The sequence below is a fragment of the Rousettus aegyptiacus genome, unplaced genomic scaffold, assembly GCF_014176215.1.
Source record: "Rousettus aegyptiacus isolate mRouAeg1 unplaced genomic scaffold, mRouAeg1.p scaffold_m13_p_16, whole genome shotgun sequence".
NCBI lineage: Eukaryota > Metazoa > Chordata > Mammalia > Chiroptera > Pteropodidae > Rousettus > Rousettus aegyptiacus.
Genome location: NW_023416291.1, coordinates 24,605,033 through 24,632,928, shown reverse-complemented (window position 1 = coordinate 24,632,928; position 27,896 = coordinate 24,605,033). Strand labels below are relative to the sequence as shown.

General features: G+C 37.7%; 1 protein-coding gene and 1 pseudogene across 3 annotated transcripts in view; both read left to right on the top strand.

The window, feature by feature from the left end:
• The window catches only part of GALNTL6 (polypeptide N-acetylgalactosaminyltransferase like 6), an 881,484-nt gene that overhangs the window by 710,384 nt on the left and 143,204 nt on the right, over positions 1–27,896 (top strand). For all 3 annotated transcript variants that reach the window (XM_016148213.2, XM_016148211.2, XM_016148214.2), the window contains 2 exons: positions 14,675–14,860; positions 18,584–18,767. In XM_016148213.2, the coding sequence (XP_016003699.1) occupies positions 14,675–14,860; positions 18,584–18,767 (370 nt within the window). The remainder of the gene's footprint in view (positions 1–14,674; positions 14,861–18,583; positions 18,768–27,896) is intronic.
• LOC118612494 lies at positions 67–14,403 on the top strand (annotated as a pseudogene).

Here is a 27,896-nt window from a genome sequence, read left to right as displayed (position 1 = left end):
GGCAGCGCCACATAAGTTGGACAGGCACTGGGCAACTCTGTGCTCTCCGAGGAAAAGTAAATAAACATGGGCAAAGGAGCCTCTAAGAAGCCAAGAAGCAAAAAGTTATCACACGCGTTCTTGGTGCAAGCTTGCGGGGAGGAGCATGAGAAGCACTCAGATACTCAGTCAGCTTCTCAGAGTTTTCTAAGAAGTGCTCAGAGAGGTAGAAACCATGTCTGTTAAAGAGAAAGGAAAATTTGAAGACATGGCAAAAGCAGACAAGGCCCCTTATGAAAGAGAAACAAAAACTTATATTCTTCCTAGAGGGGAAACAAAAGTGAAGTTCAAGGATCCCAGTGTACCCAAGAGGTGTCCTTCAGCATCCCGGCCTTCCCATTGGTGAAGCCGGGAGAGATGTGAAATAACCCTGCTGTGGATGACAAGCAGCCCTGTGAAAAGAAGGCTGCTCAGCTGAAGGAAAAATACAAACAAGATGTGGCTGCATACCAAACTAAAGGAAAGCCCCCTGCGGCCAAAAAAAAAAAAAAAAAAAGTGGGGGGGAGGGGTGTCAAGGCTCAATAAAAGCAAGGAAAAGAAAGGAGAGGAAAATGAGGAAGGTAGAGAGGATGGAGATGACGACGAAGAAGACGAAGAAAGACGAGAAGACGACAGGAAGACGAAGCAAGAGAAGAAGACGAAGAAGACGAAGAAGACGAGAAGACGAAGAAGACAAAAGACGAAGAAGAAGAAGAAGAAGAAGAAGAAGAGAAGAAGAAAAGAAGAAGAAAGAAGAAAGAAGAAAAGAAAAGAAAGAATAAAATAAGACGAAGAAGAAGAATAATAGACTCCTCATCCCTCCAACGAAGCCCACGCAGCAGATTTGGATCTTTTACTCGCTATCCATTTCCAGCCTTCTCCTGCCTTCCGTCCTTACCCTTCCTTCCTTTACTTACCCTCCTTACTTCCCGACACGCGCCCTCCCGACAGCCCGACTGATAAAGAAATAACGAACCAAAAAAGAGAAAAATTATAGTCACTAAGGGGAAAAAGGAGGAGATGGAGATCACAGCTTGTTTTAGTGTCATTGGTTTTCTTTGAATTCACATTAATTGCATAGTTTAGCATTTCAGCATTTTTGTGCGGCGGTTACCCAAGCAGCCATCGTTGTTTGGTGATTGGTTGATCAGTTGTTTCAGGATTTTTTGTTCTGTCTTTAGAATAAGGGGCCATCTCAGGACTGCTTATTTTCTTCCTTTTTATTCCTTCACTTTCAAGACTTTACCTTTCCTTCCTCCTCTTCATCTATATAAATCTTACTCATCTAATTCAAGGTCCAGGATCCTCCTTTTCTGAAGAATCTTTATATTATCTATAGTGAGCACCTTGAATAAATAAGCCCTATTTCGAGGTATTAATTATATTCCCATCTGAAAGTTTATTGTAATCCCTGCCAAGTTTATAAATTATAAAATTCTGAATCTAGTACCCTGCTTCCCAACATTCATTATATTACTGTCTTGTACCACATTTGTATTATATTTCATTTGTTCCTGGAGTATTCAAAGAGAGGCACTGCATTTCCAGAAATGACCTAAACATGTTATGTTTTAGTCTTATTAATTCATGTTTAATAGATTTTCATTTGTATTTGTTTAGTCTCATCTTAATGAGATAAGCAGAAAGGGTAGTCTCAGATTTAAAAATAGGGATTTAGTCTGACACAAATTTTGAAAGACAGAATTTATAGGCTAAATGATCTTTATAAAGTCATGGGGGGAAACAAATCTCTCCTGGGAGTGAAGCCTCAGTAAAACGCTAGCAATGCAGGGCTTGTCTGTCCACAGAGAATGGAAAAAAATCAACGTCATGTCCAGCTCCATTCGGAGCACACTGACTGATTGTGGCTCCATCCACAGAAGAACTTCATCAAGTGTGAAAATAGACCTTGGACCATGAGAGACACATCATTAGCAGGGAAAATATATATATATTTGCTGAAGCTCTAAGGAGATGCAGCCCATTTAAATGAAGATAAAGCGGGCCAAACAAAAGAATTACAGTGGAAAATATGTAGCTGGACTAGCAATAGAAGAGACATAATGCTGCCCTTTGTCATTACTTGTCACACCAGTGACAGACTATAAAATGCCTCCTGCTCCACAATTCTGTTCTCATCGCTTTCTGAGCCAACTTTTGTTTTGGCAGATGTTTGGCATGTTTTAAACATATGATTTATTGCCTCATTTAATCAAGACTGTGCAGGAAATAATGATTTTTTAAAATAAATGACAAATGAGACACCTTTCATTTATTCTTAGTGATAGAACTGATATATACACATATGTATCTATGTTTGTATGTGTATATATATTATATATGTGTGTGTGTGTATATGTGTGTATGTGCATATGTGTGTGTGTATACACACATATATATATATATTTTCCAAAACATACTATTTCTTGGTTAGATATTTAAATGATTTCTATTCTTTATGCCTGCCCAAGAAGGAGAAATTTATTCAATGCTATATAAATACAGTCATTCTATATCAGTGTTTTTCAGTTCGTACTGCCATAGAAAAAAATCAGCCTGAGCAGATTCCAGTACTAATAAATGACCCTGCTGTGGAGGTTATTGGCAATTTAGAAGCCATATCACTTCATTTTGCTTCCCATTTTGCAAATATATTTTACGTTTCCTTGGGATTTTCTTCTAAAATTTAGGAGAGCTCTGACTTGACAGTGAAGGGGAACCATGTACCCAGCTAAATTTCCTGGAAATAAAAATACCCACTTTAAAATGGCTCCTTGGCACATTGATTAAGTTGAAATGAAGTGCATGTTACAAATGCTAGGTTATTGTCTTACCTAGGGAGGAAAAAAATGCTTTCTAGAGTTCAGTGGTAAATAGGCAATTCATTTTGACATAACGAGGAAAAGTGATGTTAACAGCCAGAGGTCACAGGAAGCAGAAATGGAAAAGACCTATTAGATCATTTTCTCCATTCCCTGGAGAAGAGAGCCAAATTATATTTCATAGTGCTCAGTCCAGTTTAGCTTTCAATTACTCAAGCAAGGGGCTTTCACCACTGTAGACATTTTCTAGGACCTATATCTTTCTTCGTGACCCCCACCGTCCCGAATATATTGGCAAAATATGAATCTTAGTCACAATTCACCCTGCAGGTGACCAGAAAAGTACTTTGTGCTCACTATTAGACCTGTCTGCTTCTGAACTCATTTTCTCTTCTCTGTCAGTGAACTTCAAAATTGTCTTGGTAATAACTCCCTTCATCCTTTCCTACTTTAGTTCCACATTCAGTTTTCCCATCACATCCCTTTACTCTGAGTCTAAACAAATTCTTTGACTTCCATAGCAAATGAAGACAGGTTCTCAGTCTCTTCTAATTAGATAATTTATACAGCCTTTTCATGTCTGGGCAGAGGAATTGCTCTGAAACAATATCTCGACCTACTTCCAAAGGCAAATGACTGTGATATCTAGCTCATGTTATTCGTACAGATCTCTAGGACCAGCCTGAAGGAATAAATGAAAGGCGTGGATTCCAGAGAGAATGGAAGGATAAGAAGAGGAAAGTTCCAGTCAAGCAACTGCTTCACAAAATACTGCTGAGAAATGGAGCAGATGAGTGGGGCAGAAGCCGGAGGAAGGCATGGGTCAAAGAAGGTTCGCTTTTTAAGAAAAGGGACATTGTAATATAATAGTCTTGCTTGAAGATGGAAGGACTCAGTAGAAAGCCGAAAATGAGGGTACAGGAAAGAGATGCGATGCCGTAGGAGCCATGTTCTTGAGCAGATGAGAAAAGAGGGGATGAGGTGCACAAATGAGCAGGTAGCCTCGTGTGGGTGCTCAGATAGTTCATTCCATTATCAGGAGAGAAGGAAGAGCATATGAGGAGAGGAGCCAAGGGTTAGGCAGCTTGGTGGTGTGAGGGTGGTCTCCGCTCTCTTATGATAAAGAAAATAATGGAAGCCATGAAAGTCTCCTCGACCACTCAGAAGTCTTTGACTTCCATAGCAAATGAAGACAGGTTCTCAGTCTCTTCTAATTAGATAATTTATACAGCCCTTTCACGTTCACACCCTATGTTTCGGTTTCACACCCTATGAGGCACTAGTTTCAGATCTTGAACTCTCTCCTAAGGAAAGTTATAGATTTGGAAAACACTTATTCACCAAAATGTTCATTATATATTATTTATAATAGTAATAACTATAATCATGTAAATAATTGGAATCAACCATAAGGAAAAAAGAAACATTTCTAATTCTCTATATTAAATTCCCTTTCAAAACTTAAAAGATTCTTGGAAAATGCAATTGAGTTCAAGCTTTTTCTTCTCCTGACATAACATCCCTGACATCTATTGAGTATTTACAATATTCCAGGTGCTCTCATACTGTACCGTCTTAAGGAAATTTTTTTAACCTTTCTAACCCTCCTTTTCCTCATTTGTCAATGAGCATCATTTTTCTCATCTGTTAAATGACCTAATAAATTGATATATGATTATATCTTAGAATAGGTATTATAAGCACTCAATAAATATAGATGATCATCAGTATTACATTTATATATTACTTCATCATATTTTGCTGCTTATTATATTGTTTTTTTCACTCAAAAAACATGAGACACTTTCAGTTCTCATAATATTTTCTGTTTCAATATTAAACCAAGGCAATATCTTACATGGCTCCTTTCCTTTTCACTTTTTAATAGCATTGTCAAGAAATGAAGCAATTCTTTAATAGAACATACCTCTAGCAGGTCAAGTTTCCTCAACAAAGGCAGACAGCCCATTTCTAGCATGCCTCCTCCAATATTACACACAAGGATATTATTAGGAACTGGGAGTTTCAGTGGCCTTGGGAACAGGACCAAATCTCAGATATTTAATTTAGTTCTAGTCTCATCTAAATTGAAATTTTGACATAGCATTTTTCTCACACTAACTGTTTAGAGGAACTCTTTCCCATTTGTCTTTATTTATGGTGAAGTCAAGTCAAACCCCAGAAGTCTTTATGGCTGTTTTGGCAGTTATCGGTGAAATTATTCAATCACTCACACACATACTAATTTAGAATTTTGGTGACTATAACTGTACCCACATAACATTTCTGCCCAGTGATTCCAGTTGATGCTTTTGAGGAAACAAGAAAAACAAAATGGCTTTTAGTATATATGCACGATTTACACTAAGATTTTTTTCAACTGGAAAGAAATGCAGAACTAAAAGTACTTTCAAAAGGGCAGAGATGTTATTGCTCCCGTTTGGTATCTGAGCTGGTATATGGTGTTCAGCATTCATTTGTATTTGGTTTTGATCTTTGTTCTACCTGAGTATTATGCTTTTTCTCATGCTAAAGATCAATTTCACCCCTTCTCAAGCATCCTAGCTTTGGTTTTTGGTTTTTTTTTTTTTCACTTCGAGGTTTTTTTAATTGCTTAAATGAATTTATGAATCCTTTAGGTGGATTCTGTGTAGATTGCTGATTTGATACATGCAGTGTTTGGTTCACTGGGAGGCTGCGACTTCACCTTGTTAATATCCTTGCTGGTGTGGCTCAGATTACTTCCTAATTGTTTAGGCCCCAAGTTTTCATTTCTCATTTTGATTTTGTCTTAAGAAAACAAGTTACAGAAAATTATTAACAATTTTTATGGGAAAAACTTACTCAGTCCCAATTTTTAGAGCTGATCATTAAGAGTCAAACCGGCTCACAAAATGCTACTTATCCAAGCTATGAATGTGCATACAGGGACAACTAAATCGACAATTAATAGTAGCATTAATGCTAGAACACAAAAGCAATCAGTTTAAAAATCATATAACCTAGTGTTCAGCAAAATACACTAAGACGTTGCAATAGCTGGAGAAATGTGAAATTTATGAATAGGATTTTTACCCTTAGGGACTTCAGGGGCTAAAAACATTAATATACTGGTTCTTTTGATGTCTTTTTCCTTTATTAAACTTGTTTTTTAAAGTAGTTAGCTCTTATATCTCAGGACAAGTTACCTTATACAGTGTTCATTTTTGATACTCTTAGAGATTAAGAGAAGAACCATTGAAGGGTAAGAAATGAGTTTTCTTGGAAGAGTGAGCGAGGAGGAGATATACTGGTTTCTATGGGGGATTATTTAACTAAACTAATTAATTACAAAGTGCCATTTAGCTCCCTGATATAATTGATAATGAAGAAGGAAGGCTAAGAGAGGGCAGAGACCTCCTGGTCACCAAATACAGCCTGCAGGCCACACACATAAGGTAAAAGGAGATGAGGCTTGTAGAGAGAAATTAACTCAGATATATGTAAATCAGATGCTGGTAACTCTAAAATCACAAGACATATTTAGACTGGAAGCTAGGACGTTTTCATATAATGTGTTCTTGATTAATTTTTACATAGTTCTTAAGAAAATACTGTGGAAAAGAAAAATGGAATTCAAGTATTTATGTTAAAACTAAATATATGTTAGTTATGTTATAACTAAATATATTTATAACTAAATATAACTAAATATTGCCTCAACATTGAAATAAATAATGAATGTACAAATCAAAGTTATCATAAATTAACTGAAATAAAAACTGCATCATAGATATGCTACTTTTGTATAGGCATTTGCATATGTATACATTTGTAAGGCAATTTTTAAGCTATTACCAAAATGCCAAAATATTTTGTATGAAGTAATGTTATTTGCCTTCTAGCAAATCTAGTCTAAGATTATATACACTATAAACATAAAGGATAACAAAAATTTTATCTATGGATCTCTCTTTCTCTCCCTCCTACACATTGTTTTTTCTAGAAAAGCTTAATCCTTTTACTTATGGTGGCACCGATATATTTTTTTCACTTTAGGGCCTTTATAAGATATCATACAAATAAACCTTGATATAAGAGCATTTCACAGAGAGACTTTAAACCCACTTATAGTGTTAAACATGGAGAAGGAAGTATTCCCTGAGTGATGCTAGGCACTAGATCTATGGCATTTTGTTTATTTTGTGTTGTTCCGAATATATTACACATTCAAAACTACTCTGAAAGTATATATAATTCAGTTGTCCTTTAAGCAAAAGGTAAAACAAAAAGAGAATGAGAGAGGACCCCGTGGGGGCAAAAAATATATAACTTTCCTCTCCCCTTCTAAGTTCTTCTGGCTGGACAAATAATCAAATTGAAATGAGATTAACAAGAGAGAATAACTAAATATATTATGTATGTACATACAAGGGCTCCCTAAGAATATGGGACCTGAGGACAAATTGGGCAGATAAAGTTTATATGCCATCTTGAGCTAAGGTGAGAGATGCACGGGCCTGGGACTTCTAAGGGAAATTCATAGGTAGATGAAGAGAAGGAAACAATTGGTAAACAAAGCTTGCTGAGTCACCCACAAACAACGGGACCCAGAGTGGAATCTAAAAACAGATGCCGCTGGGTTTCTCCCTGTCATGCTGGGTCCACATTATGATGCTTAGGTGATAGCTTCCTTTTGTTAAGCAGATTTTCCTATCTGAATTTTGTTAGACAGATAAGGGGGAGAGTCAGAGGCTCTTTGTCAGTCTTTTGTTTCTTAAAAATAGCCAGCTTAAAATAATCAATATCTCAAAAAGTATATTTGAAGTGACAAGCTCTGCTTCCCCTCAACCCTAAGGAATCTGTATAGTGTCCAGGTTTACCTGATTTGCCAAGAGAAAATTATATGAATATAATTTATATAAGTTTGTAATTATTGTTTACGGGAAACTAGAATGAGAATTTTATATTTTCTATAAGTCAGGTAACATGAAATTTACTGTAATTTGAAATTTTTTTCTTTATATCATTTCTTCTGATGGAAGATGTATCATTTCCTATTTTCTATGTAGAAATATGGGGTCCTCAGAGCTGATCATAGAAAATTATCAGAATTCTCCAGGTCAACATAGCTCACTGTGTCTGCCTACAAAATATTTGTGTGCTGACAGAGATATTTTCAGATACTAAAAGGATTTAACCGGAGGAGAAAATGGCAAGAGGAGAGTGATGAAGCGGAGCTTGTTGAGCCAGAGCTAGGCTCTGTTAGGGGTAGGAACTGAATAGTCCATCATCTATAATTACTAGCATCTACTCCCCCTAAATTTCTCCCCATGACCTGGTCAGAAAAACTACAAAATGGCCGTGGAGGAATTAGGAATCCTTCGTCAGTGACTTTTCCCCCTTCTCTGTAAAAATGCGTGAAAAATCTGAGATTTTACTCTACTTGGAAGCTAACAAGTTTGTCTGCCACTGTCTAATGGATGCAGGCAGAAGACATGAGATCTGAGTCTGAGACAATGACCTTTAGGACTCACAGCATGGCAAGCAGTATGAGGATCAGAATGCCTGTGTTAGTTGCCCCCTGGCACCCAAGTCTCATGGGTACAAAGCAGGCGCACCCAGATGGATGCCTGCACAAGCAAGATGTTGTGCTATACAGAAGGAATCTCAAACTTAACAGAACTCAAATCTTTTGTAGTGGGCAGCAAGCACTCAGAGGGAGACAGTATCTCTACCTTCCAAGGCTATAAATAAACCTCCCTTTTGTTCCTTCAAGAGACATGATCTTTGTCTTCTACATCTGTTTGCTGTATAAACATCCTTGAAAAGATAATCTGGAACAAATGACAGTCGTTCACAAAACATGAAGAAATGCCAAAAACCCATGAAGAATGTCATCTAATTCTTTTCTCCCGCGATTGTATGGAATTGAGGAGTCTCGTGGGGAATAGAAATATAATTGGTAAAAAGTAGCAGTTGCTAAGTGTAGCAAAGAGAGGGGAATATTTAGTATACTGTGATTTTTCACAGTGAACTTGTTTTGTCTTGCTTTATCGTGGTCTCAGAGTGACCTTGTTGTGTGTTAATCTGTGAGGCTGTTACACCCAACAGAACAAGACGGCCTCTCCGTGAGTGTCAGACCGGTACCCAGACATCAGGGACTCCTTTTTTTCTTTTCTCAACTATCTCTTTGAAGTAGGATCCATATTAGGTCTCCCCATTGTTACCGGTTGATATATTTCTTAAGCGTCTTTTAATCTTTAAGATTCTGTTTCCTTTTCTTTTCTTTTTCCTTCTATTTGATAAAGAAATCAAGCCATTCGTCCAGAATGGATTTTGCTGATTATCTTCCTGATGTGCCACTTAACATATTTTTCAGTTCTTAATTTCTATAAGTGGGAGTTAGATCTAAAGGCGTGATCAGGTTCAGATTCAATGCTTTCGGCCAGTATACTTTACAGACAGCGATGTATTCTTTCAACAAGAGGCACAGCACAGGTGATGCTTCCTCCCTCTGTTAGCGGCCTCTGACGGCTCTATCTGTTCATTAAGTGTTGCTAAGGGGTGACATTCTATCTTTTTTTAAATATTAACGGGAATGCATTTTGTCTATTCAGTTATTTATTTAAGCTATTTCCCAAATGACTTTAGACGCCTGCATATTAAAAGAATAAAATATAAGACATTCAGAAATAGAAGCAAATGAGTATAGTTTCAGAAATTCTATTGCTTTCTTGGTTGACATTTTTTGTGCTCTAGAGATAATGTGAAATGTGTATATTTGAATGTTGTCAAAAGAGACAGGCTTAATGTGGTCAACCAGGATATAAAACGGTTTTCCGTAGTTCAACTAGAGATAAAATCTGCATATTTCTCCTGTGTAAAGAATATAAAAAAGTCTCTACAGGCCCTACTGTGTAGACAATTATTCTTAATATTACCACTTTAGGTTAAAATATACATTTGACGTATGCCAAGTAGATTAAGAAATGGAAGAATATCTTACAGTCTCTAATTATGGGCTACTTCTTGTCACTGTTATAAAATCTCAATTTATCCAAAATACTTTGATATGTGCTTAATAATATATTCTTGTTGGCTAAGGAATAACCATAAAAAATTTAAGATATGTATGTTTCTGTTTATTTGTAATCCATTACATTTCAGAATTAGGCATCACCTATAATGACTAACACTATTCTAAGCCCATGTTCTACTATATTCTGCCAATGCCAAAGCATAAACATCAAAGAATTTTCATCTCCACAGGTATGTACTTAAACATAGAAATCCCCATCACCAGGTCAATAGTGTCTCCAGGCCTCTCCTGCTCTCTCCTTCAGATGTAAATTAGGGAATTCCAAGGAGATGGAAGGAACTGGGTGACAAGTTGCTGGGCCTCAGTCCTAGCTGCTGAGCTGGGGCAGCTGCTTGTCTGGCATTTCATGGGTTTACTGGGACACCCTGGCCATGCTCTATAATACTAATGGTCACTAGATTATCTGTCCCCTTGGGAATGATTCATCAAAAGTAAACTAGAAAGAGGTCTAACCTCTGTTACTATATTTTTCTGACATAATAGACATAACTTATTGAACAGACTTAAATCTTTGATGAACTTACAGTGCTTCAAAATTATTATCTTGACATCAGTGACAGTCTTATAGACAGTGAACTGCAGAAGATTAGACAGATGATGTTTTCACCAAAGAAAATACCCTGGAGTTGGCTTTTTGGCTAAACTGATGAGACGAGACATGTTAGCTTTATTTTGACTTGACTTTTGCTTTCAAAAATGAGACACAGCCCAAAGAAATACCAAAATACCATAACATTAGGATGCTTTTTAGGAAAAACTTAGTAGTTAATAGGACTAGATCTACTTTATAAATAAAACTTCATTAGGGAATTCGTAGAATTGTGGAACTAGAAGGAATATTTAAGATCAACCAGTTACATTCTCTTCGCATTATAGCTGAGAAAAATGAGATTGAATGGTGGGAAGTGACCCATAAGCACGCGGCCAGTCAGCAACAGGTCTGGAACTTGTGTTTTTGACTCTTGACTGTGCAAATCATCACAGGGGATTTTTTTAGTGTTTAGTTGCTACCCTAAACACTAAATATACTAATGAATGATATATTCTCCATATAACTAGAAAAAGAGGAAAATATATTCATTAGTATATTTAGTGTTTAGGGTAGCAACTAAACACTAAAAATACTAATGAATGATATATTCTCCATATAACTCGAAAAAGAGGAAAATATATTCAGAAAACTGCTAAATTTAGTATTCACAGTAACAAGACACCAAGATATTGAGTACAACTTCTTTTTTCCTTATTGCCTTACAGTGATACAATAAAGCGTAGCAAAACCTGGCATATTTGAAGTCATGCTCATTTGTCCAGGTCATCAGAATACCACTCGGTGGATTTTAACAGTGATGCATCTACCAGTATCTGCAACCACCAACCCAAAAATATTAATATAAAGTCACTGAAGAAATCTATTTTATAAAAAAATACCATAAATTCATGTTTTTGTTGTTTTTTTAGTTAAATGAGTTTAGAAGGAATCTTCAAAACTGCTGGGCTTGAATTAAAATAATATAAAATAATGCTTTAAATTATTTTACTAATATTTTAGAAGTGAATCAAAAATTATTCAGAAGAAATAAATGCAAAATGTTTTTCAGAAAAGCCATCTGCACCATCCCCATTAACTCCTTTGTATGAGAGTCTAATTTGCTAATTAGACTGATGATACCTGTCTTCACTGTGAGTTATAGATAATTAGATGTTACAACTGAACTACTAAGAGAGAATGGACTGCTCAGAGGAGCAGCCGGCTAGGTCAGTATTCTGAGGAAAAGCAACCTAATTATTATTACCAAAAAATTCAAACTGGAATTGATCTGAACATTTATTGGACTTTGTTTGGGGTCAAAACTCTTGTGCTTAGTGAATTCATACCATGCAATCCTTTTAGTACATTAGAGTGGGCTTTGATAAAAGAAAAGTACACTGAATCAGAAAATGTGCACAGATGGAAAAGAACACGTGGAGATAGTCCCCACTGAGTTTCAGACTTTCCTACAAACTAAAACGTGTGGAAGTCTAATCCAAAGTTGGGACAACCCTTTGCATGTGACCAAGAACACTTCGATTCTGGATTTAGAACACCTGGGGAGTGACTATCAATGGAGCAACTTTCTTTTATGCAGCTCCAGAGAATTACTCCTCCCCTCTCCTGAGAGAGACCTTGTTAGTCCTTTGGGGTCAGGGAGGAAGAAGCAATGGGCCCAGACTGACGAGGTGGTGCTCATAGTGGTACCTATGAAAAAAGAACAATAAAATTGAAAGAGGAGGGGAAGGAAGGAAGGAAGGAAGGAAGGAAGGAAGGAAGGAAGGAAGGAAGGAAGGAAGGAAGGAAGGAAGGAGAGGAAAAGAAGAAAAGACAAGACAGACAGACTGTATTATTGGGTTTACCAAATATTCATGATCTATTTTCAGTCCCCAATAACTGTCACAATGCTGTGTTCATGAGACAATACTTCCTGTGGCCCAAACAACAATTTATAAATAAACTTATAGAATGACACTCATTCGTACATTGGTGACAGAGAAGGATTGCAGTGCCTGAGTAAATTACAGTAATAAGATTATAAAGGTTTTTTAAAACATTTATTATCGCAGGGGGTCCCGACAGAACACGGGCCTTTCTAGACTGGCACAGACAGAGCTCTGGTACCGATCAGTTATCACTTGGTCATTGCCTTTGACTAAGCGAGTAGATGGCCAGTCTCTGCTTTATTTCCCTAACAAGATAGTACAGCTGCAGTCATAGTCACAGATGGCACTGTGTTGTGTAGCCTTTTGGAATCTTTCTTTGCAGCTTGCACGGAGGAAAGCAGGAAAGATGTGAGCAAAAGGGAGGGGGCAGGAGGTAAGCCGTGTGCACAGCACATCTGTTACAAGGCAGAGAGAGACAAGGGGGAGCCAACCTGTTAGTTGAGATACTGCGATATGGCTATATAAAGTCATATATGTTTGCTTATTGCTGGTCAAAACCTTTTTTCTTTGAATTTGCAATAAATAGAATATGATAATTATCAAAATCTCACCAAGAAATAGAAAATTCATTATTTTTCATTTTTCAGGCAAAGCATTCAAAGTTATTTCTTATGCTAGAAATGCTGTCTTTCATCATAAAACGAGCGACTTACTGGGGTCTCCAATTATTGACTTAAAAAATGTTTCTTGTATGAGCACTGTCAAGTCTGTAACCAAAGCCTGACCCTCCATCACACTCTAAGAGGGAAAAATAAACCATCCAAATTTTATATTTCATAGGCGAGGACATTCAGGCTTAGAGAGTTTCCGTGACCTACTCATGTATTTCACTGTCACAGACCTGCCACTCAAGTTTGTTCTGACTCCACATCCTATTAACTTTGTTTTCTATAGTCTGATCTCCCTGCCTCTGTTCATTACAGGAAGAACAAAATAGAGGGGAACATATTTTGAGCTAAATGCTCTTATGAAAGATCCCACCAGTATCCTTTTACAGTGAAAATGAGAAAGCTAAATATATATTTTTTTACTTGATCTATTTATAATATATAGTTATAGGGCAGTCAAGAAAAAAATGAAATTGAGATTTTTTTCAACACCACACTAATAAGAAGAAGCAAGAAGAACAAAAATGAACCCTTATATACAGAGAAACTCCAAATGCAGAGTAATTCTAACATTTATTAAATTGGATAGTAGGGAAGAGATCATAGATCCTTATAGGAATCCCTGTTGCTACAGATCATAGGAGGAGACAATAATAATATTGCCTTGAATTGTAAATATGCAGAGAAAGTTTGAAAGTAAAAACTACAGAACATACTGCACTAAGATTTCATTTCAGTGACTATGAGACTATACTTGTTAGAAACTCCAGTGAAACCCTCCTAATGTCTTATATATGAGAGAGTGAAAGCAGATATCAATTATATGAGCACATACCCCACAGAAAGCCAGCAAATGCACTGATTTGGCACAAAAAGAACTGAAAGATTGATGCATTTTTTTCACAGCCAGTAGGAAATGTTTTATTCTATAAATAAGTTATCTGATTTGATTTTGTTCCCAGTGTTTGTTTTTAATTAGGCAAAGACAAACTTCCAAATTTTTATTTTCTAATCTTAAATAGCTAAGTTCAAAACGACTCTGTAGTATCTCATCCGCCTCACCCTTTCTAATTTAACAGCGAGTCAACACTGTTTCACTTTAAATCATAAGCCAGATGCTGAGCTTGCTTACCGGTTTGCTATTACCTTGTGAGGGGGTAAAAAGCTGTTCGATTCTTGTTAACTTGAGAGCTATGTTTCTGTCTCGTGGTTTTACATGCATTATTTTCAACACAGAGAATACTAGACAAAGACTTGCTGGAAAGAACCATCTCACTGAGAAGAGCCCATATGCTGGAATGTTCATCTGACTTCACACCGCAGGAAACGGGGGCCAGTGCCCTTCTTGGCATGTGCTGGCCAGGATTAAGCATGGTGGCAGCTGCCCAACAGTAACTGTGTGGGGAGAGCTCTGGAGTGTCATTGTCTTGTACAGTTTTCAAACAAAGGACAGTGTGTGTAGTTTATAAAGCGTTTTGGAAAGTATAAAGTAGAAAACCCTCTAGGCATAAAATCTTAGTATCACTCCTCGAGATGAAGCGAGGAGAAAAATGGATACAAGCTCAGGTTCATCATTCACAAAGCCTCTGTGCATAAACACCCATGAGTAATTCCACTGCAGCTAATGTACTGTGTTCTTTCTGTGCATTCTCTACTTCCTTCCTAGAACACTTAAAGGATAAGTTAGAAGAATATATGGCCCGATTTTCCAAAGTAAGGATTGTTCGCACCAAGAAAAGGGAAGGACTCATCCGGACCCGACTCCTGGGGGCATCTATGGCGAGAGGAGAAGTCCTGACTTTCCTTGACTCTCACTGCGAGGTCAACGTGAACTGGCTGCCCCCACTCCTTAGTGAGTACACAGTAGGCAGCTTCACAGTGACCTGCTTGGGGGGGGGGGCGGGGATGCCTTATTTTGGACGGAGTGTGTGGTTTGCTTCTATTTAGTTTGCAATCTTTAAAAGCTAGAGACCTCTTCAAGAGTTTTTGTAGGAGGAGCCTCAATTCTACCTTAACCACTGCTGAGGACAAATAGGTAACTAGAAAACTGTATTCAAATTGACATTTTAGATAATACCAATTGTAATCTAACTTAAGGTTTGAAAAGGTTCCATTTATCTTAGATGTTCTCCTTTACTGAAGTTGTATTTACTGGGTAAATGCTAAAAGAAAAAAATATTCCATAGTATTACATGCAACTACAGTAAGATTAAAATGTACATACACGTACACATACACACACACACACACATAGTTTAACAATTTTTATAGGATTATTAAGAAAGAAGAAAGAAAATTATTCAGCCCCAGAGTGCAGTTGAATTGTAAGTGCCCTGACATTGTCTAGGATTTATAATGCCAGTTCTTTCCACGGCCAGCACCAAAATAAATAATTCCCCATGTTTAAGTGGAACCTCCTCAAATACTCAGAGCCGTTATCCAGATCATACATCTTAAATGCTCTCAATATGATTAAGAAGAAGGACAAAGGCTCTATCACATTGTATCTGAACTATTAGAAACAGGAAAAAAAAAAATGGAAGTCATTCAAAGTATAGAGCAAATGTATGGCTCGGTTTGAGCTTAACTATTTTTTATTTCCCAGTGAAGTCCGATGTAAAATCCAGTAGTGGATAAGAAACAAATCGTAAGCCTGAAGAAAAAATGCTTATAAAAATTCCTGGTGGGCACATATTGTACTCCTTCCTATTTTTCCAGGTTTCACTAATTCAACTTTTTTTGTAAATATGGCTCTGGCCTTGGAGTTAAAGCTAGTAACAACTGCTTTCACAGTAGCTGCTTCAGAAAGAATGATTTGCTATTGGCTTCTGTGCGGGATTTCAGCTAAAACCAGCAAAGAGATGTTAGTGAAAGATGGGGAGGGGAGGGTGGCGAATCAATCGAAACTGTAAAGGGTTAAGAACAGGAAACAACCAGCAAGGCATGCCTATCACCTCACCTGATCCACACACTCCTACACAGACGACTGCCCAGCCATCCTAATCAACAGGAATGTTTCGTCGCTTCTATAGCCAAAGACTCCTCTGAGCTTTTAATTAAAAGTACCTTGTCCAAGGACATAGCAATTTAGAGTTTCATCAGCAACAGTGAGAGTCCCTCGAACTGAATTTGACCTATATGGAGTTGAATACTCAAGAAAGTCAGCAAAAGGCCCAGTTTATTTATGAACCAAAGCAATTCCTAAATGCCAATTATCAAGCCTCTGATTGTTCATATGAATCTAACAAGAAAAGAAAAAAGATGGGAAAAGAAAAGCAAAAAAAGAGAAACCCACTTTTTCTCATTAAAGTATTTCATTTCCTGTAGGCCTGATGGATAAGAAATGATTCAAGCTCAGGATCACTATCTTTTTTTATTTTCCTCTATCAGTGTCTTGACATATCATCCAAAATGAAAAAAACAGGTGGAGTCACACAGATTCTTGGTTCATTTTTCACCTTGGGATTATACCTGAATTTCAATTTCCCATTAAGAGTCTGTTTGTTTGATCCCTGGAAATTGAAATGTAGGCATAAGCCTTAGATGAAAAATTAGTCATGCTGCTTTCACTCTAAGCTAGTACAGCTGGATGAGGGCTGAAAGGAAATTTGAAGGGAAAATTGACAGTTAATTTGACAGACTCATTCTCTTTGGGTCACCTTGGGACTCCTCGTTGGTCAAAAAACTTGTAAATCAACTTGATTCTGTATTTGATTGAAGGAAGTCACTGAAACCTTAATACTAAAATACATACCAGGGTGATAGAAAAAATATTTTTGACACAGCAATGATGATCTCCTCTCTCAAAGACACCTATGAGGAAAAACCATTTAGATAGAGATTAAACCCATTATGAAGCATGCCCAGGTGAAAATGGATACTCATAGGGCTTTTAGTGGAGATTAATTTAAAATAGTGCTGGGGGGGAGGGAGGGCAGTCTCTCTGTCTACTAATTAGCTAAAATAACATGAAGGTGACCCCCCGGGCTCTCTGAGGCCTTCCGGGGCCTATTATCTAAAACTGCAACCCTTTCTGCATACCTGCGTTCCACGCTCCCCTTCTCCTGTTTTATTTTCTGTCACATTTATCACCTTTTACCATACATATAATTTAGTTATTTTTTTATGTATATTGATTGTCTCTGTTCCATTTCTGAAGACAGGGGTTTTTGTGGTTACTCACTATGGTGACAGGCACATAGTTTCTATTCAATAAATAGTTGTTGAATTTGAATGAATAAATGAACCAATGGATGAAAAGGCATGTAGATCTGGAGGGGAGATCTTCCACAGGATTCTGTGGTTTCCACGCCCTGCCTCATCAGTGTCATCAAAATAATTATATTGAAATAACCCACCTCATTATTTCTAAACAATATGGGGTTTTTAAAAGATATTAAATGTGTTTTGTTCCATGTGCCCCATCAGGTCTTCCAAATAACCAGAAAGCAGGTCATACTTAAAAGTTCTGCTTGTCAGACAGTATTCGTTTGTTATAATAAAACATGATTAAATGTACCTTCTTGGGAAGAAAAATCCTTCCCATGGAGCTATTCTAGGTGAGCAAAGCGTGTAAATGCCAGCTCCCTGTACGGGCTATTAAAAATCACCCAGCAAGAATATCTACATGGAAAAGGAAGGAGCTGGAACTGAAAAAGATCCCACCTTTCTGCTGCATGAGCACCATGGCAAACAGGAAAGATCGCAGATTTTAGGGTTACACCATTAAGCAGAAGTTGCATCCTGATTCTTGCTCTCAAAAGATGAATGTGCTTGGACAAGTTTTTTAACTTTTTCAAGCATAGTTTCCTCGTACATAAATTGGGAATGTTAATAATAGCCACCTGATAGAGTTGCTAGGAGGATCAGAAATAGCATGAGTTCGAATCACTTAATAGTTGCTCAAGAATTTAATAGTAGCAGGAATAATAGAAGTAGCATCTGGCCATCTAATGTAGTTTTAGATATGATGGGAGGAGATAAAAATGTATAGCTTTGATAAACAGAGTCTATATCAAAGAACAGGAGCAAAACAGGACTTGGCAAAATCTCTGATAAGCCTGAGAGCGAAGAATGCTGTATGTGATCTGTCAGCATTTAGAATGCAACAGCCATTATGGCCATTATAAGATTAGATGCTAAAAAGACCGTGAAGTTAAAATATTTACATTTTGGAACTTCTAGAAAGCGGGCCAATATTTTCTCGGCAGGCTCTTTCAAGCTGTATGCTTGAAGGAACACAAGTACTGTTTATACTCCACGCATGTTGGATGCACTATAGAATGACAGATTGGGGACAGGCCAGAGCAAATTGTGACAGAAGTAGAGCTAAATGGACTTCTGCAAGTCTCTCTGGGACATAACTTTCTTATAAGAAAATACAAGAAACTAATTGTACCTAATCACTGTCCCATCACGTTAAGTCCAGCATTCAAACAGAGATTCCACAAAGTGCTCTAACGACAACAGGGAACCAGGCTGCAAGCACTATGCATTAGGAGGGATCTGTTTGCTGAAAAATGATAGATGACCTAGGCAGGCATGTCATTTCCTATTTTGTGCTTTCATTTTTCAGACCAAATTGCACTAAACCACAAAACCATCGTGTGCCCCATGATCGATGTCATTGACCACAATCACTTTGGGTATGAGGCGCAAGCCGGGGATGCCATGCGAGGCGCCTTCGACTGGGAAATGTACTACAAAAGAATCCCCATCCCTCCAGAGCTCCAGAGGGCAGATCCCAGCGACCCTTTTGAGTGAGTAGCAGCCGAGGGAGGGGCCAAGGGAGAGAGGGCAGGTGACTCATTCCAGGGCGTCAACTTGGGACCCGACCCATGAGAAAAAATTATCTCTAACAAAATGGCATAAAACAGAGAGCAACAATGCAAAAGACATTGGAGAAAGGTCATACCTAGAAGCTGTGGAAAAATTACAAGCTGCGCTAAATACATGGATCGCCCCTTTTCAAAGTTTACTAAGCATGAGAATAAGTGTGCAGATCTGAAATCAGGAAAATTCAGGGCTAACGAAAAATGCCTGGAAAAGGAATGAATATTCTTCCTTTAGATGCTCTCTTAGATATTTTCTTCTTATTTTCAGTTTTTTCTATTCTTTTTACTTTTTCCTAAAGGATTATTTAAATTTGTTATTTACTTTTCTTTGATTGGGAAATGCTATAAAATATGACCCAGAATCTAAGCCTCTGTTCTACACCCTGTTGGGAACTGCCTCCTCATGAGGAAAGACAGTGCTCCTGAGTAGCTGCTCCCATAACTTGAACTTGGAGAATTCAATTCAAATGATACATCCAAAGTAAATAATCTTCTAAAACTCTGCCAGTAATTAAAGTTCTATATAAATTAGAATTTATAGTAATCTACTGATTTCTACAGAACCAAGTGGTTTTTCTCTCAGTATGGACATGAAAATTGTGCATGTCAAGAGAAAGAAAAAGAAAACACAAAATATAGCTTAGTTTGACAAACTATTAGGACCATTAATGGTGAAAGATGAACTTTTTCCAAAAGTTAACCCAGAGATTACCCAAGGCATATTTTTGTCTGTTCTTTATACTACACCCTTTTTGATCTCATTAAAATCTTTATAATTTTAAAACTGTTACATATTTTTCTTAGTATAGGAAAAACGTCAGTGATCAAGCCTTTGCAACACTCTCTAAGAGTCTGTTTAGAATACATTAAAATCAATATTGTATTTTCATTAATAATACAGGCTGTAAAAGTTTGCAGTAGGAAACCCACCAGGTACAAAGCTACTTTGCCACACTGAAGCCCCTTCTGCGACGCTAATGCTTCAAATTACAATAAACATTTGATAAACATCAGGAAAATGTTTCCTCCAAGTCTAGTGTCTAGAGAGAGAAACTCTTGGGAAAGCAAAGGGAGTTTCAGAAGACATTAGACTCAAAAAAAGGGAGAGACATCATTTTTTTGTTTACTTTGTAATATGAAGTCCATTCATTAAGTATTCAGAATTTTTGAAGGTGAGGCCTCTTCAGGCTCTCAAATTGCTGGAGAGTTTTTGAGAAGAAATAAGGAAGGCCCTATGTTACTCTTTCAAATTTTTTGGCCAAGGTTTCAAGGATGTTCAAAACCACTAGAAAAGTTCTTTAGTGATCTAAGTGGAGGAGTTTCTTGTAAACATTACAAGCAGGTTCAGCTGAGAGATACTCTTCAGACTTCCTGGCAAAGGAGCTTATGGGAGATGTAAAGCCAGGTTGGGGGTTGAGGGATACAAAAGGTCACTAAACATGATCGAACGGGTATTAGATGGCAGCTGACGGTGGACTAGCCACAGTCCAGTTGTTACTTTACAAGGTTGCCATGTTTTAAGGGCTAGAATTCATCCATGATGACTGTCCAAATACTATAATAGCGACTGGCTAATAATGTCCCTCTAAATAGGCTTTGCTTCCGCCGCAATAGCAGAATGAGGCTCCTTCTTTCTGCAGAAATGGGTTCAAAACACTACCAAAGGAATCTCAAATGATGAAAATTGTAAAATTATTCTTATTCCCTGCACTAAAAGTTGAAATTTTTGTCAGGCAGAACCGAGCTGTGACTATCATAATATCAGGCAACTTGCTTAACCCCAGAGGTGGCAGAGCCGGTACCTCTCAGAATTAAATTACCTCTTGTTTCTGTCACCTACTGACGTGGCTGCTGTCCTATCTAAAATTACATCCTACTGCCTTTCTGCTTTGAGTCCCTTTGATTCCTATGAATATGGACACTTTAGCCTTTTATATTAAATGTAGCTTCCAGGAGGTGTCCACTTTGATCTTAGAAACTGTATTTGCCTTCCCGATAATAAAAGAATGGTTACCCAAACAGCTATGAGCAGTGTATCAGCAATTCCATTATCAGAAGTCACCTGAATGTGCTCACACACAGACATGCTTCAGGCTAAAGCTTGCTCCTCTGGACGTAAAGCTTTGAGAAACACAGAAAGAATGCAATCTGTATAGTTCTCATCGTGTTTAACGTTTCAGGCGGCTTCTTCAAGGGGTGTGTGGTCTCCTGTGGGAGGAGGGGGAGGAGACTGAAAAGATAAGAACAGAACTAAAGAGTAGCATACACATGTATTGGGAGCCCTGAGACTTCTCAAACAATATATATGTGAACATTACCTTTCTACAGCTACTTGATCAAATGTCCTCAATGACAAGACCTGAACTCTCTCATTTATTCTGCCATTATTTGAGTTTTTCAGTGACTGTTGACTATATTAGTGTTTTTCAACCTGCAAAGCCTGTGAAATGAGTGGGGCATGAACAGCAGATATTAATGAATTGAAGTGAATTAAAAGTTTCAGAGTATTATGCTAATGTGTAAATATAAACATTATTTCTCAATTATTTGATTTCAATTGTAATGCACATATGATCCTGAGTCATGATATAAACCATACTTCTTAATATGGTTCATTGAAAGAGTCCAAAATCTACTGACTTTCTAAACTGGAAATCAAGGCCTTCAACAATCCAATTAGGAAGAAAAAAGAAAGCTCATAGATAGCTTTAGACACCAAGAAAAGATTTGTTTATATTTGTAAAGGGCTCTGATTTTCAGACAAACTGCTCTTGCAATATGAGTGAAAATGTGGTGTTCATACTTCAAATTAGCATATGGCAGACACAATTCTGATGGGAATGGATACATTCGATAAATGTTCTTGTCTTTTAAAAAAATATTCTCTTTTTCTGGTGACATATCATGATGTAATGCTTTTAGGAAATTCTTGTTATTCGTGGCTTTAAGAAGGTTTCCTTATTCCTGGTTTATCTCTCATGTAGGGCACTTAGGAATGTAAGCCTTTTCTGTGTGACAAAACATAATATGTTCCTTTAGTTGTCATGACAAAGGAAAAGATGTTCATTTGCATTCTGACCCCTAACTTACTTCTCCAGCATTATCTCAGCATCTAAAAGTTTAGAAAGGACCATAAGAAATTACTTTGTCCAACTTCCTTTTAATGCAAGCAGTCACTAGACAATGTCTAAGACAGATGAACGGCCCCTTCTTGAACTCATCAGAGAAGTAATATTCACTACTTCAAAGATGGCCCATTCCATTAGACTGGTTGACAGAAACCTTTTCCCTTGTATTAAAAAAATTTTGCCTCCTCAATCCCAAACTGTCCAACTCAAAACACAAGGAATGCTTGATGATAAAGCAGTTAAAATTTTTGAAAACAGCTACTCTGTCTATTCATCCAAGAGGGAAACACAAAGAGATTTGTTTCTTTCCCAAGCTAAATATCTCCCGTTTTATCCTCATGTCTTCCAGGTCCTCCAGAATCTTGTGAAAGGTCATGCTCATTGGTGTAACTGTTTGATCCATGTAAATTCACTTGACTATGGTGATCTCATTCATGTTTCCCCAACTTGTACACAAGCATAGGGTGAAATCCAATATATAGGATACCCAGGCCCTAATATATGAGTCTGTCAATCATAAAAATAAACCTGTTAGAAATTTGCACTGATTCCTGGAGATCATGCTTCCTTTTGCAAAGTATTCACAGTCAACTCAGCAGTCCATTTAATTTTGCAGGTTCAATGTATTTTTCAGAATTTACCTCTATCCTCTCATTGAGTCGCAGAGAAATCACTTTTACTCTGTCATCCCTCCTCAGAGTTTCATAATTCTTTAAAAACTTCTAAAACTTAGAGCTTTAATCATCATGGGTGGAATTCTTATAATCATTAGCAGGGACTAACATTCTCTGTTTTCTGCCTATATATACCACCAATTTCCAAAATTTTAAAAATAAGGATATCTATATAGGCTACAGATATCCATTTATTCTCTCAGAAACCCCTATGTCCATAGACATAGCACTTTGAATTCAGCGACTCCTCATCTAGTCCAGTTACCTAGCCCAGAATTATCCCAGGACATGGATAGCAATGGCCATGACCTCTTGCAAGGCATCTAAACATTGGCACATTAGATACCTAAGATCCCCTGAGAGAGCCTAAGGGCCAGATGTAGAATCCTTGTTGGTGATTCCGTAACCCAGAAGTAAGAAGCATAGCCCATGCTGAAATGGATAAAATTCAATCTCTCTGTTACAGAGTTGTATCACTGTTACATGGAAGTAGAATACCTTCTAAAGATTTACTGACACTATCTTCCTTTGTTCTTCCAAGGGACAGAGAGCAGACAGATCCCTGGGAACTTGCTGGCCTCTCTTTTCTCTATAGGAGTGTGAGAAAATATTGATGGCCAACGCCGTAGGGAAGTCGATGCTTCTTGGGTAACAAATATAATGTGCTAAATGTGAGGTTAGAATAGAATTGAATCAGAAAAATGTACAAATAATCATGTTTATCAAGCTAGAAGAAACCTTAGAGATAATTTAATGTCTCATTTTTATAAAGCAAGCCTATCTACAGAGTCTAAATGACTTATCCGGTATCACAGTTAATAAATTTAACAGCTGTCACTCGAATCTGGGGTTGCTTTCTCACCACTTTGTGCTAATTTCTTTATCTTCCACACCAGAGTGGTGGGGAGAAAATTAAGAGCTGTTAAATGTCTGCTACTGTGAGTCACGCATGGGGCTTGGGAATTTACATGTCTCAAGTCTATAAAATAAATAATACTGTCTGAAACTTTACAAACGAGATAATTGAGGCTCAAAGAAGTTAAGCAATTTTTCAACGTTTACACAAGAAATTGGAATAAGGACTCAGACCTAAGGATTCCCACAATTCCATGGAAATTTCCACCTCCTTCTCTACTCATAGAGAAGATACATTCTCTAGTACTTAAGAAATAATCATGTTCAAGTAGAAAAAAAATATTTTTAGAGAATGCAGTGACTTCTCCAAATACAGCAATTACACTAGTAAATGGATATTGCAAAGCATCCTGTGATAGAATATGCTTGCCCAGGGGTGCCTGGTAGAATGGTGCAGGCGAGGCTGGTCCCCTGCTCAGGAGATTATCTCCCCAGCTTTGGGTTAATCAGCCTGGAGAAAGAAGGGCTCTTTCTCCTTGGTAGGCATGGAAACTTTATCATATTAATGCAAAGAAGAGAACAACGGATTGAGGATCAAGTTATCTGATGCCTAGAATGAATGACTAGCTTTGGTCAGCACCTTATTGATTGCATTAATTGACATCAAAATTTTAACATCCTACTTAGGTAAATTCCAATGGGAATTGACCTGTACCTTAGTTTACTCAGAATTTGAAAGTAATCTCTTTAACTCAAAACTTTTTACATTTGGGTTTTGACCTAATATTGGTCATCCTGAATTTAATCAAAATTGGTAAGGAATGAAACCGGTTCCCCATGGAAAAGGGGACTAGTCAAACTATGAATTTAATGTAGGATATAAAGAAATAAGGGTAACTTTAGAGGTCTTCTTCACATTCACCTCTTGAATTGAATTAAATATTGTTCATTTTCCCTTTTTTCCTGTCTAACCTCTATTGAGCCACCTCTAAAGCCTAGAATATCAGTTTGATAGAGTGGGAGAATTTAGTTCGTACTCTACTTCTCAAGCTACATCATTTTCACAAATTATGCTGTGATTTTCAAGCTATTGCTTCCAAAATTTTCCCCCTTTTCCTCCAAAAAATCAAATTGATACATACAAACTACCATAATATCAGCTGCCTTGACCTCAGCCTCCAGCCAGATAATTCTCTGTGATTAAGATTTTGAAAGCATGTTTCAAACTTTTGAGGTAATTAGAAAATACATTCATCAATTTAGTCTAGTGATGAGTTCCAGGAGAGTGAACTAGGACTTCAGCTCCCCAAAACCCCGATCACAGATCTCACCTAAACTTCACATTATTCTAAAAGTCTCGCAATTTTTCTAACCAAACAACCTATTTTATTAAGCCTATGTAGCATGTAATGTAAGACCCAACATTTGTCTAGCACATCACAGTATGTAAAGCCCTTCACTACATTATCTACTTGACCCCTTGTAATAATCCTTTGGTGTAGGTAAAGTAGCTAGAGTTATTTTTCCGAATTGCAGATAAACAAAGTGAGAACCAAGGAAATTAACTAACAAGAGGCAAAAATCAGGACTCAAATGAACATCTTCATTCACTCATTCAGATTTCAAATCTTAGGTTTAATCAATAATCTCATTACATTCCAATCAATGCCTGCTTTCACTCATTCAGACTTTACATCCTAGAGTTAATCAATACTTTTCTTTTCCTCTCCTTTGAAGAGAAACTCAGGCACCCATTAAGAGAAGTCCTTTTATCAATTAATGTTTCATTAGTGAGTCTGTAATAAGAGCAAGGAAGGAAGCAGATTGCCTCGTTCTTCATACTGTGTTGTTATCGGTAGAACCGATCGGTTGAAAATGTCAGCTTCCAGTTTCTTCCTAATGAAGGGAAATGTCAACAATGCCAGCCTCTCGTCTGTTTATAACAAGATCTGATTCAATATTTGACAACCACAAAAGGATAAAATGTTTAAGGAAAAATACTGTCAAATTTCTAAACTGTGTCCTAATCTACAGAGGGTAAGAATAACAGAACTAGCTCAAGAGTCTTCTAAACTAATCAAAACATTGAAAACCATCAACCTCCCTCAAAAGCCCAAAATGAAACCCCCCTGAATATATTTTTGAGTTAAACACACAACATAAACAGAGAATTTCCAAAGCAAACTTGATAGTTACCTATCTCTCCTCTTCGAAGATCCCTCCTCACCGCTGGCTCGCCAGGCTCTTGGGTGCCCCTGTCCCTAGTGCCATCTGATAAACGGTTTCCACCAAGAGGTCATGGGAAGACTTATCAGAAGCTGCTTTCAAGAAATGATTGTTTTGTTTTTTCTTCCCTCTCCCAATAAGAATGATCTTTACCTCAAAAAGATGCTCCTTATTACTTTTTCTTTTTTTTTAGCATCTAAAATAACATTAGCAAATTTAATTCCTAAATTAACAGTCACTGCCATTATTCCGCGGATGCTGCACTGCTCCCCTTTCCTTGGTCCTTGCTCTCCTGAGTTCTCTGGGTTCCTGGGGTGACCTTGGTTTTTAGGTGCCCTCTTTCTGATGTCAGACCATGTGTTTGGACTTTCAAACCTCTCGTTTCTGCCACCACTTTCTTTGATGGTCATTCAATCACGGGAGACCTGGTAAGTTATATTATTTTGAAAGGATGTAAAACCTAGTCCTCCATCCTAAGATATATTTTTGTCCCTGTCTGCCCATCATTCAGGACCACGGTCCCAGGAGAATTCTGGAACAACCTTATCGTGACGTTTGCCTCCATCCTGTTTCCTTATAACATCTCCTCTTGAACCCTGGGTTTCCAACTGTCATTTCTGGTCTTGCTTCACTGCTGCTAGGTTAGTCAGCTTTATTTTCTCACCTGAAACTTCTGCTCAACTTCTGCTATCCTTTTATTTCCCTTAAGTCAACAACTCCTTTTTATTTCCCTATCATCGTTGCTAACATTGATACTAGAATGGAAGCTCCATGGGGTCAGGGATGCCTGCTGTGTTCAATTTATTCATCACCGTATCACTGGTACCTAGTACCTGCACATAACAGACACTCAGTAAATATTTATTGAATGGACGAAATAAATATTAAGTTCAGGAGAGAAAATGGTCCAGTAATGAGGTATATTTGAAGACAAGGTGACAGTTTTTCAGGAAAGGATACTAGCTAAGAAAAACTCAATGGCACAATATTTGCAAAGCACAGTATTTGTAGGGTTTCACCCACAGATGAGTATAGTTACAGCAGAGATTCTTGAAGGGGAATGAAAGAAAATAAAGAAAAATAACTAAATTGTGGTTGAGACCAAACTTCAGAAGGCCTTTGCATGTAAAAGGAAGAGAGATGATAAAGGAATGTTTTAGAAAAACCTGATAGCAGAAGGCCTTCCTGGAATCATTTACATTATGAATGACAAGTAAAAACATTTTTAAAACCGCAATCTGGGAGAGAACGTCTTTAACAAAGAGGCCGTTTTTAATAAGGTAATGATATTGATCTTTCAGTTCTGTCCATTTCTAGCAAACATCAAGATGCTCTAAGAATCTAGGGCTCTCTGGATTCTAGACGCCCACTAGAACCCAAATGGAGCAGCGTACTGCGAAGCAGCTGCCAAAAAGGTCTTGTTGAGCCAGGGCTGTGAGGGGCCGGTGGACTTGGTGGAGATTATGGTCTTACAGGTGGAGAGTAGATAAGAATAATAAGTATGGGAAACAGCCATCTAGAAATATGTTAAGGAGAAAGAATGTCTGTTTTGGGTTCTCGGAGTGCCAGTAAAAATTGGACAAAATGACCTCCAGAAGGAAGGAGATTACTTGGCCTAATTCACTGGAAAGGCAAAGGTCCCGGCCACCTGTCAGGCTGGAAGGCCTCGTGCTGGCTGGGTGGTCGAGACCTCATGTCTCCGAGCTGCAGATTCTGACCCAAAAACGACCTCAAGGGTCCTTTGTATCGCAAACCTTCTTCAGTTGCAGAACCTTGTGGCAACACCAAGATGTTTGTCGCCTTTCTCCCACATTTTGGCTTATTCTTCCATCCGTAGGAACTAGAAGACAAAGAAGGTGCACTGGGCCCGGATCCTGCTCATAGATTCTGGTGAGCCAGGGCCGGAAACAGGATACCCATGAGGCCAGAGGGTTTCCCAGCTGCACTGGACAGGGAAGGAAGCTCACCCAGGCTTCCAGAAGTGGTACCTGGAGGAAGAAATTGAGTAAAGAAGGATGTCAGAAGTGTAAATGAGAGAAAGAAAGAATTACATCACAAGCCAGAAAAGAGGAACTAGGCCTAAATAGTGTATAAATAGAGGCAGACAGTTTAGCGGAAGGGCTGTGACAAGCAAGATAAAATTGGTGTCTGTGCTTACACAGTGCCATGTG